The sequence below is a fragment of the Mirounga angustirostris genome, unplaced genomic scaffold (genome assembly GCF_029215605.1).
Source record: "Mirounga angustirostris isolate CCGP_5_RB_7025 unplaced genomic scaffold, mMirAng1.0.hap1 SCAF_7, whole genome shotgun sequence".
In the NCBI taxonomy this organism is placed as follows: domain Eukaryota; kingdom Metazoa; phylum Chordata; class Mammalia; order Carnivora; family Phocidae; genus Mirounga; species Mirounga angustirostris.
In genome coordinates, this window is record NW_026991715.1 from 24,725,701 (window position 1) to 24,738,474 (window position 12,774).

Genomic DNA, 12,774 nt, shown 5'->3' on the forward strand with positions numbered 1-12,774 from the left:
ATAATGAGAATTTAGCAGCAGAGCCCACTCATATCTTCTGTGTAGTGTTCGATGCATCAAAAACTTATTTATACCACTGTGCTAATTAAGACCTAATTATCTTCAATCTTTCAAGATTAGACTTGAAAACAAATCATTTCATCAGGCATCAATAAAATGTCTCAAGATATACAGCCTTTTCTTGAACACCTTCTCTAAGGTGTTTACATGTTTTTCAAAGTCTTAAACCAAGACCTGAGCAACACTGTCTAATAATGCCATAAATAATATTATGTCAGGAGTGAAATGTCCATGGTAAGTTTCTCCCTGCAGTTCACACGTTGGGCAGTGCCTCAACACTCATCCATCTTTTGTGATGGAAGGAAGGATTCCACACCTTGGCCTACCCATGAGATGGACTTCACAGCCATTCATAGTTCATTTCATCTCTTTCTATAATAATGCCACATAGTTAAGAGTTTGTTAAGAAAGTTTTTAGTGTGTTTGTTTTTCCTACGTTTTTTCTATTTCCCTTCATGTGTTTGCATTTAGGCCAATTCATAAGTTTGTGAAACCAAGCTGGTCCCTGTCCACTGCAGGGCTATCACCTAACTCAGTACAAATAACTTTCCAAGATTTATATCTGTATCTAACACCAGGTCATCCTTGGCCATTTTTAGAAAAATATATGAGCCAAGGAAACATCCACATACGCTTACCCCAACTTGTACATCGCTTGCTTCTCCAGATATTTTTCTTCCAGTTAGTTTAAATGAAATTTTCTTAGCTAGAATAAAGTCTGTTAGTTCTTATTACCTGGCACAAGAATGACAGAAAGAAAATAAAATTTCAGGTAATAGAAATGGTTATAAGGTTCTATAAATGTGTATCTTGTTTTAAAAGAGGATAAAGCGTTCTTATTGATTGCCAACATTTGTATTCATGGTTCTCATTTACTAAATGACTTCCCTAATTATTTTAATAGTCCAAAATGTGAATTATTGAGAAAGTTTCCCTAACCATGCTTAGTGTTTGATACGTAAGGTACAGTGTAAACATAATTTAATCCAGTTAGAAGTTGTCACTAATGTTCCAGGGCCAGGAAGGATTTGTTCCATTAAAAGAGAAATCTATGGTGATATTATCTAAAGATATGGCCCATGTGTTCCCAAGTTCAGGGAAGGTCATAATTTTCTCAAGTAGACTGAAATGATGCATATCACTAAGTCAGTAAAACAAATTTCACTTCCAGAGAAAGAGGGATTACCAACACTAGTTCTCCTTGTACCTTGTTATCTTGGTCAAAATTAACTCCAAAATCATGTGAGCAATTTTCTAAACGGTTTAAGTTTGTTCTAAAGATTACGGTTTCCTTTTTACTCTGGTAAATCTGGGACATCAAGATTGCATTTCCTGTTCATAATTAAAGGCTTCTAGTTCATGGAATTGATTCATGAGGTGCTTTGTTTCAAAGGTCCTTCCGGGCAAGATTACCTATTGAGTTTTTGTCAGACAATACAAGTCTCTCTATTTAAAATACTCTAGTCAGGGAACTTTCCTTGTAAAAGAAATATCAAATAGCAAGTTATCAGGTACACCTTGTGTTTCTTTACCAGTTGCTGGCAAATTAATGTTGACATTTTAGCGTTTTAGCCTTTAGTGAAAGTCTAGAGTGCTGCCTTGTTTCAAATACATTTTAAATTTACTTGGTACTTTTGTGAAGAGCAAGATTTAGAATGTATTAGATAAAAAGACTGAGGGAGGGAGGGAAGGAAGGTAGGAAAGAAGAGGAAAAGGGAAAGAGAGAGAGAGAAAGAAAAAGCCATTGAAATTAATCTGAGATGTATAGAAACACAGTGGAAAGAACAGCATATTTGGAATCAAAAGACTTGCATTTGATGTTTGTCTCTCCTTTTTGTGGAGCAAGTCTGTCACCCCTCCCATGAGTCCTTCTCTGATCACCCCCCATTTGAATTACTAAGTCCCAGACCCCAGACTTTCCCAAGCTCTCCTTCCCAGCATTAGTGTTTCCATGGCACTTGTCAATATCTAATGTACAATGAAATTTAAATCTTTATTTTCCTGCTCCTTCCTATTAGAATGTAAACTCCTTGGGGGGGCATGTGTTTTTGTCTATTTTATGTACTGTCGTATCCCAATATCCAGAACAGTGTTTGGCACATTGTGGACTTGCAGTAAATATTGAATGAGTGAAAGAATGAAATAATCCTTATGAACCTCACTCTTTTCATTTTTAAAGTTATGAGGATTATGACAAAGTTTAACCAAGACATTCTGTGTAAAAGCGTATTAGATATGCTTGAAATGTAATAGCTATTTCCGGCGTCCACTCATTTGTGTTTATCATCTAATACATAGATCTACCAGTAAAATGTCTGTAGATGAGGTGACTGTATGCCCCAGATTACCCAGGACTGTCCAGTGTGTGCCTGTAGTATAGGAAAAATAATTTTAACCATTTCTATCACAAGTGCCCTGATTTGGGTGAGAAATTATATGCTCACCCTGTCTCATGACAAATCATGCATGTGAATTGTCTTTTTTTTTTTTTTAAGATTTTATTCATTTATTTGAGAGAGAGAATGAGAGAGAGCACATGAGAAGGGGGAGGGTCAGAGGGAGAAGCAGACTCCCCGCCGAGCAGGGAGCCCGATGCGGGACTCGATCCCGGGACTCCAGGATCATGACCTGAGCCGAAGGCAGTCGCTTAACCAACTGAGCCACCCAGGCGCCCGCATGTGAATTGTCTTTAAGGCGAACAAGTTTATCTCCTATCTTATAACCTGGGTTATAGCAAAACGAAACAAGAAAGCCCTTCTAATTCACTAATGTTTAAGTTAATAGTAAGATACGAGGATTAGAGGTCCATTGGGCAGGATAGGGACAAGAAAAGATACCTGACTATTAACATAAAGAGGAGTATTAGCAATGTTCTACTATCAAGGAATGCTTAAGCATCCGATCTCTGAATTTAGTATATGTGAGTTGAAATTCCAATTCCACTACTTCTTAACTATAAAGCTTTAGGCAATTTATTTCACTTATTTGAGCCTCTATCTTATCTGTGTAAAAGGAATAAAACTAGTATTCATGGGCTTCATAGGAGATACCAAAATAATTATGGCCTAACACAGGCCCTGACATATAATAAATACTAAGTAAATGCTAACTAGTGTTAGTATCATAGGAAGTAAAATCTTCTGGAAGTAGTGATGTCAGTTTCCCTTGATCTTAAAGCAGCCAACTGTCGTTCTATAGGGCAACTCATTGTTTAAAATACTAAATAATCGGGGGGAAATTAAAAATTAATTAATTAATTAAATATTAAACACTTGGCTAAAAGTGGATGAAACTGCCCAACTTCTGCCTTGTTTCATAATCTGTTTCTGAGTCCATCTGTTTTATATGTTTTAGTGTCTTGTTCATAAAGTTTACTGATGAAAGTACCAACTCCATCATATTTTTTTTTTATTGCTGTCTTTATTTTCTGCATGGGATCCTGAACATAACGGGTGATCAAATCAGCACTTGAAAATTCAATAGCCAATTGGATATTCTGAGACATTTAATCAAACTATAATCTTGACAGAACCTGTATCGTACTGTTGTTGGCTGGCACACTGAATAACTCGATGATGAAATTAGAGAGTCATTCCTGTTACGAGGCTTCACCACTTAACAGTTGCCCCACTACAGTCACTTTTCATAATCCGTGATTGGGAATTTTTACTTTTGTAGTAATTTAGACCCGAAAGTGTAGTTATAATCTACTGCAATGCCTTCCTAACAAAAAGGAAAAATAAGTCCCAGGTAAATTAGTTGTACGAGACAATATTAGAGCCCAGTCTCCTCATTTCAAGGCCAGAATTATTTTGGCTTTTTCTTTTAACCTCTGTCTTTAATCATAGTGACATGATTTGAGGAACTATCCACCTGTTTAGTAGTATCTTCTATAATAAAGTAAGAGCTAATTTAGAAGATACCTTGTGATTTCAATTGTTTTATTTCAAATATCTGTTCACTTTTCACCTATAAAATTTTTACCAAAATGTGTTTTATAAAGAAGATTATTACTAGTAAGAGCCTGATTTTTTTATTACTAAAGTATGCTAATGAAAATTAGATCCTAAGGCTATTAGACTATTTTTTCATTTTCATTTTTTATTTTTTATTTTAAAAAGGTTTTAGACTATTTAATTTTGTGATAAAGCTTATTCTGTTAGTTTCAAAGGCAGAAATGATTCTGTTTTACTTAAATGAATTATAGAACTTCCATTATTTCCTGGATACTATTTTCATTTCCAGGTTATTCCCAGATTGTTACAAAACTTAACTTGCATAAGGAATGCAACTAACATCTTTTTCTCTTATGAGTTTTCAAATTTTATGAAAGGCACTATTTAACCATTATCTGCTAAAATTATATATTTTGAGTCATCATGTGTCAATAGTTACTTTTTTTTATTTTTTACAATCCTGAAAAATGATGTGTTACTTTGATTTGTTCATGTCCTTTGGAGTTGATATAATTCTTTACAACTATTTGGCTACATAAGGCTAAATCTTTACTATGCAGAAAATAATAGGATTTGCAAATAAATCATTATTTTCAGAAACAAAGCCATATTTACTCTTTCACATGTAATTTTGATCCCATAGAATAGTTGTATTTTCACAGTCAAATAAGCATTCGCTTATGTGTGTAACAAATTAAATCTGGTGATACATTTGGACCCAAAATACTTGTCTAATAAAAGACCATTGTACATCAAGTGTGTTCTTCTTTGTAAAATATCTTACAAATGAAGAAAATTCCATTTAGCTAAAGTATAAGGAATTTATTAAAAGGATATTTTATTGGGGCGCCTGGATGGCTCAGTCGGTTAAGCGTCTGCCTTCGGCTCAGGTCATGGTCCCAGGGTCCTGGGATCGAGCCCGGCATCGGGCTCCTTGCTCAGTGGGAAGCCTGCTTCTCCCTCTCCTTCTACTGCTTCCCCCTGCTTGTGCTTTCTCACTCCCTCTGTCAAATAAATAAAATCTTAAAAAAAAAAAAAAAAAGGAAATTTTATTTTAAAAAATCCAGGTTATGGGCACCTGGGTGGCTCAGTCGGTTAAGCATCTGCCTTCGGCTCAGGTCATGATTTCGGGGTCCTGGGATCGAGCCCCGGGTCGGGCTCCCTGCTGGGCGGAGAGTCTGTTTCTCCCTCCCCCTCTGCCCCTCCCCCTGCTCATGCTCTCTCTCTCAAATAAATAAATAAAATCTTCAAAAAAAATAATGAATTTGTTGCAAACTAGATATTAGAACTTTAAACACTGTCCACCTCAGTGCATCCCTGGTATCATTCACTGTCTTTCCCTCCAAGTCATACTGTCCCCCTTTCTTTCTCCTTTACTCACCTATGTCCTTCATGACCCAATGCTGTGCCTGAGGTCAGCCAGAGGTTCTGAACAGCGGCATGCTCAAGTTATGAGTATCAACATTTCTGACCCCCGTTTTGCATCAACTCTGGATGTTGTGACTCATGTTAAATTTTAAGGAAGGGATGGATGGGAAAGGCGGCTCACAATCTAGAAAAAGGAAAGAGCAACAAGGACTTTTAACACATCTTGTATCTCTCCAGTGCTCAATCACCTGTGGCAAAGGAATGCAGTCCCGTGTTATCCAGTGCATGCATAAGATCACAGGAAGACATGGAAATGAGTGTTTTTCTTCAGAAAAACCTGCAGCATACAGACCGTGCCACCTTCAACCCTGCAATGAGAAGATTAATGTAAATACCATAACATCACCCAGGCTGGGTAAGCAGACCAAAAAGGGGATGGTTTTGAGAAACATGGAAATGCTTATGGCTTCTTCTGTTTTGCATATTATTATAAAGTTAAGTTCTTAATCTATAGGAGTTAGTTTTGTTCTGACTAAACGGGATATATTTAACTATAGTTTAGGGCAAATGGTCAGGGGGTAAAAAATCCTAAAGACTAAACACTTAGGATTCCTGAAGCTGTCTCCTCAGTGCCTGGTCCTGGAAATACGAATGCCACACCTCTCAAGGTCATCTTATAAAGGGTTGCAGGATGTAACCATATTTTGGGTTCTGACCAGATTCGTGGCAGAACTATCGAAAAAGGTAATGTCTCTGGAAAGGTGAGGTTGTGGTATATATCTTCAATGTCTCCATTGTTAATAGCCTTCCTTTTGATCCTGGGTACAAATTGTCCTTCGGAGAGACATAGAGTAAAAATGACTTTCAAGAAGAGTGGGTACCTGAATCTAAACCACTGAAAAAGAGGTAACAGTTTTGAATCCTTAAGGACATAATATTATATACAAATAAATGCTAGTAACATATTGATTTACATAGTTTCTTATGTTATAAATGGTTTCGTATATATTCTCAACTCGTGTTATTCAATCTAATCTATCCTCAAAAAGTAGATTATGTATTTTAAGTAAATATAGCCTGCACTTGCCTAAAAAATTTTCATAAATGAATTAGCCTTTATTTCTTTGGCAATTAGGGGCTTTTAACAGCACTGCCACCTGACTGTCATTGGGTTAATTTATGTTTAACACCTTCACTTTTAATCTGTGTGTACAACCTACAGAGTAACAATTTAATCGTACAGAACGATATTGCTAAAATGAAAGGAGTTTCATTGTCTTAGATATTCTTTGAGCATAGGATTCAATCAAATGGAAAAGTCTGGTTCTTCACAGAAACACAAAAATTCTCTTTTTCAAGCCAAATGCTTAACATTTCTAGGAAATAATCAGTTCAAGTAGAATTAAGAGTAATTAAGACAAAAAGTTAAGCAATCCTAGAGCAGATGCCCTAAGTCCATGTATTCAGAACAACATAATCCCTTTCTCCAGCAATTAGCTGGAGTCCTTCTTGAAGTATCATGTGGCAGAAAATGATGGATTACAAGAAAAATTTAATTAAAATGGCATTTTCTCTATTTATTATTTTTTGAAGGTATATCCCCAACCACACAAGCACAGTGGAAACCCTGAGGTTTTAAAAAATAAAATAATGATTCATCTTAGAGTGGTGGCAAAAGAAAGATTCCGCATACTTTATAACTGTAAATTTCAATCACTTTTGATAATCAGCTCTGATTTTAAAGATGTGTGAAATCAAGATCCCCAGACAGCCCACCTAGTATGTCTGCTCTCCAAGAAATAAGGAATATGAAATAAGTGTGAGCCTACTCGTTTTGCTCTTTCATCCGTAACCATACTTATTCATTTGTATCCCATAAAAGTGGATATAGCGAGCATAGTCATTGTTTCTTTTCAACCTTCTCAACTAAAAATCCAAAAGAAGCTTAAATGAAAGCCATAAAATTGAACCTTAAAAGCCGTTGGTATTACAACTCACTGAATTTGGGGAGTCTAGCTTTAATGAGTCTGGAAGAGCTCCTCAGTAAGACCATTCTGCCTTCATTTTATTCCTTCTCGTAGGATGTGTGTGTTTGTGTGTGTTTCTTTCTCTCTTTTAAGTTCCGGAAGGCAGTACAAATGAGTCAAAGTGAATGTTCAGAATCGCCCCACTTAAATGGTTGCTGTTTGTTTCTACTCCTGGCACCTAGGATAGCTGCATGCATTGAGTTCCCTTATTTCTGCTTCGCAGCCGCGCTGACGTTCAAGTGCCTGGGAGATCAGTGGCCCGTGTACTGCCGAGTGATACGCGAGAAGAACCTCTGTCAGGACATGCGGTGGTATCAGCGCTGCTGCGGTACGTGCCGGGACTTCTACGCCCAGAAGCTGCAGCAGAAGAGTTGACCTCAAGCGGCTGGCTGGCTCACAGCGCTTTGCAGTTACATTATTTATAAACACACACACTAGCATGTTTTTCAGACCAAGTAGTATCAGATTACATATAATTTAATCGAATTAATTTATTTTTGTGCCTGCCAAACATCCAATATGGCATCTGTCCGGGCTACACAAACATTTCGACGTATACTATATGGCTTCATAAGTAATTTTATATGAATAAGTTGGATCCAGTTTCCAGAATCAAAATAAAAAGGGAAAAAAAAACAAGATCATTAGGCTCTAAAAAAATTTTTTTTGTTGTTTCAGTTAGGGCTCTCTCTAAGGTGCTCTCCTCTCCCTGCCAATACCATTGAGTTATCCAGAATGTATACTAACTTAATGTAATCGTTTAGTTATATATGGAGAGAAATCGTTTTTGGTTTTTGGTGTCTTGATGCAGAATTAGCCCATTTTCTGTAATCTACAGGAAATGTGTAAACATAACAAACCTCATAGTGTTGAACAGGTTTTTAGAGAATGTATTATGAATTTGGTTCAGACTTAGAAATATCCATAGGAAAAATTCTACTGTAATTATAACCTTATTTTAATAATGGAAAAAAAAAGTCAAAATAGAGACTTTGATCATGTTCATGAACATGTACTTGAACACAAGTATTTTAACAATGAAACACTGTAATGATTTACACTGAATCACCATTGCACTGTTGATATAGTATAGAGAAATCAGTATAGAAATGGTAACATCCTACAAAAATATGTATTATTTTAACATGTTGTCATTAGATTTTAGCTTTTTTTTTTTAAATATTTTGAACAAAGAAAGCAGTGATCCACCCGTCTCCTTGTATCTTTTTAGCAGATTTATAAAAGACTATAGTACTTAGCCTCACAAATCATGAGAAAATTTACCAAATATTTTTCAGCTTTTTCCCTAGAAACAAGAAAAAAACAAAACACTTATAATACTGTGGTAGTTTCATTGTGTTTTTTCCTTTTGAAAACTAAAAAGTTTTACAATTCTGTGAAACGTTAAAAGAACCAGCTTAAATGTTTTCTTGTGAGAAAATGTTGTACATGATTCACATGATTTCTTAGATTTTTTTCAATAAAATATGTGAAGCTTCCTGTTGGGAGGCAGTTCTTCATAGGTCTCTCACGTCTCTACACATCTTGGCACTGTCTTCTTTTGTTCGGGAGCGTCTTCTAAGGAATGTTTGTGTAATGAGCAGCCCTGGAAGATCGAGATGGTGCAGCAAAGGGCACATATGCTGACTTCTCATCATAAATAGGTTTCTGGCCCTAAAATGGGGGTCCCTCTCCTGTGATATAAGCCACTGCATGTGCAAATATCATGTGGCTCTCTTCGTGTCCCTCTGGGGCAATTGGGGCCCAGGAAACCAGTGCAAGAAAATGCTGACTCTCTTCTACTGCTCTTGCTGTGAGTAATAAAGTCCTTTGTCTGTAACTCAGGGGTCTTCTGTCTTTTGCCCTGAAAGTGTGCAGGCTCACGTGATAGGTTGTAAGTAGAGTAAAACCTCAACATCTGTGCAGTTTGTGACGCTTCCTCATTCATGTGTTTTACCTTCATTTTAATATGGGTGGGGCATTTGGTTTCTAGATGGCCCCTTACTTATGTACATCCTTTCATTGAATTGCTGAGATAGAAAATTAACCAATATCAACACATCTTAAGTAAGAGAGTAGGGACATGAGAGAGGTAAAAATTACTTAGTAAGAGACATTCTCAGTTACGTCCCTTGATTCCTAAATCCATGAATCTAGGTGGAAATATCACCACGTATTGGTGGATGAATCAGACCAGATACAATATCGTCCGAATGTTTTCACCCAGCTTGTGCTAGAACTGAATATTAAAGAAAAAAAAAAAAAAGACATTGCAGCTTTCTGTCAGGCCATCTGCTTCAGGATGATGGGAGAACATGGTAATACCAGAGATTTACATGAGCATGAGGCCTGGGCTACCTTTTATTTGCTGTAACATGGGTCCCCTGAAATAAAACAACAAATAAAAGGAAGCAGTGGGCTGTCATGCTCATGCAAACTTCTGGTATTACCATGTTCCCCATCACCCTGAAGCAAATGGCCCAACAGAACAGTGCCATGTCTGTCTTTTTTTTTTTTTTTTTTTTTTAATATTCAGTCTGGCACTAGTGTTGGGGGGTTGGGAATTACCATTTCTGTGTCCTTCAAATCCTTCATAATAGAAGTAGTTCTGAAATCCCTCCAAAAATGCAGTATTGGTTTTGTTTCCAGTTTTGGGATGTGGAGACAGTCCTAGGGTCTTCCACTGCCATCATCATCTTAAAGCCTTCATTCTATAGATCATGGAACCAACAAGGTAAGCAGGGGTTCTGCCAGTCTCTAAGTATTTCTATTCCAAATATGCCTTCCAGAATTAGGAAAATAACTATGGGGGTGGGGGGATCAGAGACTCTTGGGTTCCTTATGAGCAGATTTAAGTCAAAACTTGATTAAATTATCTGACTTCCATAAGCTCTTGCTCTGACTTTGGGGCTACAGTAGGAATTTAAGATCACCAGGAATAGTATCAGATGAGACTCAGTAATCATCAAAAAGTCTGATTTTTTTCCCTTCCTCCAGTAAGTACATTGTGCCCATCAGGGAAAACCTGAAGGTAAATACACAGTATAAAATTGGACAGTGTAGCAGGATCCTTCCTTAAAATGACTCACCCTCCCCTTCATTCAAGGAGTCTGAGTCAGTGAACCTATTCTCATATGGAAATTGACCAAGGGAATGCAATATCCTGATGTGGTGATCCAAATCAGACTTCTTTTCACAAAGTCTAGAGATTTAACACTTATTCAAATAAAGTTAACACTTCAGTAGAATGCCCGTCTTATTTCAGTCTTAGGGACTCCATGATCAATTAGTCAAAATCTTTGCAAGTCAAACCATTCCGTTTATCCCGTTGGTTCTGCTGCCCTTTATGGTAACCATTCCCATCTGGTCTCTGATAGTGAAATGCAGCCCTTTGGTTCCTGCCTTTATGGAATTCCATCATCCTCATTAAATTTAAGAAGCCCAGTTCTGCGGCAGCATTTCCTTATTCCAGACTTTCCGAGAAACGCCACTAGGAGGTTCTTTCAGGATTCCAATCCAGCCTTTGCTGATGTGAAGGGAGTTCAAAGCTTGGTGAAGGAAATGCCCTCTGGAGCCTCTCAGGGGACATATTTAACAGGTGGGTGAGCATCTATCATATTAAAACCAATCTCCCTAAATGTTGTACACTTTCCTATAGACTACATTGTAATAAGGAAGTTTGGGCACCTCCATTTTATTCAGAGTGGACCACCACTGGGTCTAGTTTTCAGGCACATTGTTAGAGTTACTCCTAGTCACATGAAATAACACTTTGAATCCAGAAGCTCCACTTAGTGAACCCATATCAAAAACACATAGGCTAATACAGCATTGTATTTCTTCTGCCCTAATACAAAGCCATTAAGAAATATTCCCATACATATACTTTGGGTTTCAGTTAATATGAATTGGTGAAATCTTGCAATTCCTTTGACATGCATAACACCTCACATGTCACACTTCCTACCGGTACCCTTGGATCTTCTAGGATTTGAATCCCGATGCGGATTTAGAAGGCATGACGGATGGTGACACATCAGCAGTACAATTTAAAAGTTTTTATTTGAAGATAGTCATGGAAGCTTTCTGGTTCCCAACTTAGACCTTGAACTGTGAATTTAAAACCCAGGTTTATCATTCACCGGATTTGAATTCACACAACCACAGGAGGAGCTGGGAAAGTGAAGGTCCATTAGCAGAGTTAGAGAATCAGAGGAGTCACCGACCAATCAGAGCAACCAGGTAAGGAGGGATAATCTGTTAAGAGGTCTATGGGATGCTGTTGCCTCTGTGTAGCTTCCTCCTTTGTAGGTACACGGCCAAAGTCCTGGTAGTAGATCTGACTTTGCTGTTGGTCAACAGGACTGACAGTTGGAAAGAAGAAATGGACACGGAACTCAAGAGAGCAAAGGCAGCCTGGAAGCTGCCAGGCCCCTTTGCCTCTGTCTCTCACTGCACCTGATTGCAAAAAGACTTTCAGATTAACAAGTGGTGTTTCCATGTTGCTGTCCAAATCTCAATGAAGTTGTCTTTTAGCCAGTTCTTTTTTTTTTTTTTTAAAGATTTTATTTATTTTTTAGAGAGCGAGCGAGCGAGAAACAGCATGAGAGGGGAGAGGGTCAGAGGGAGAAGCAGGCTCCCCGCTGAGCGGGGAGCCCGATGTGGGACTCGATCCCAGGACCCTGGGATCATGACCTGAGCCGAAGGCAGATGCTTAACCATCTGAGCCACCCAGGCGCCCTTTAGCCAGTTCTAATACAGAATCACACAAATGAGATTCTGGGAAATGTAGTTTGGCTTTTAATTAAAGATGGCTGTAGACTTTAACTCCTTTTTTTTTTTTTCCAGTTTTCTTTGTATGAGACAATTGAAATAAAAATATACATTCTTATCTACTCAAAATAACAATGAACCCTTTTTAAGCCCTTAATATATGCTAACCACTCTGTTAACCACTTTACCTGTAAAACCTCACAGCAACCTTATAAGGTACTATTGTTATCCTCACATTATAGGTGAGGAAACAGGCTTAGAGAGATTCAGTAACTTGCCCAAGAACACAACTTAATTGGATGCCAACTTCTGTGCACTCAGTTACCCTGATCACCTCCTTTGTTCACCAATGTTGAGGATGTTTTATGATGGACAAAAAATGATTTATAAGCTAGTCACAGGCTTTCTTCATAGTCGAAACTATCCAAGTAATTTTCAAACTCTCAAATAATTTGATGAACCCCAACTGCTCATCCGGACATTGTACAAGCTTTTCAGCTGGAAATACTTACAGACATTTCAGTTGGTTATTGGTACGACCCAGAGAGGGAGGTAGTGAGGAAAGGAAGTAGGGAGGAGAGAGGGAAAAA

The 12,774-nt window shown here is 37.6% G+C and overlaps 1 protein-coding gene across 1 annotated transcript in view; it reads left to right on the forward strand.

The window, feature by feature from the left end:
• ADAMTS19 (ADAM metallopeptidase with thrombospondin type 1 motif 19) overlaps nucleotides 1–9,247 on the forward strand; it is a 253,226-nt gene extending 243,979 nt beyond the window's left edge. Inside the window, exons 22-23 of the mRNA XM_064595853.1 lie at nucleotides 5,622–5,799; nucleotides 7,635–9,247. Of these exons, the coding sequence (XP_064451923.1) occupies nucleotides 5,622–5,799; nucleotides 7,635–7,786 (330 nt within the window). The 3' untranslated portion in view covers nucleotides 7,787–9,247. The remainder of the gene's footprint in view (nucleotides 1–5,621; nucleotides 5,800–7,634) is intronic.
• The last annotated feature ends 3,527 nt before the right edge of the window (nucleotides 9,248–12,774 follow it).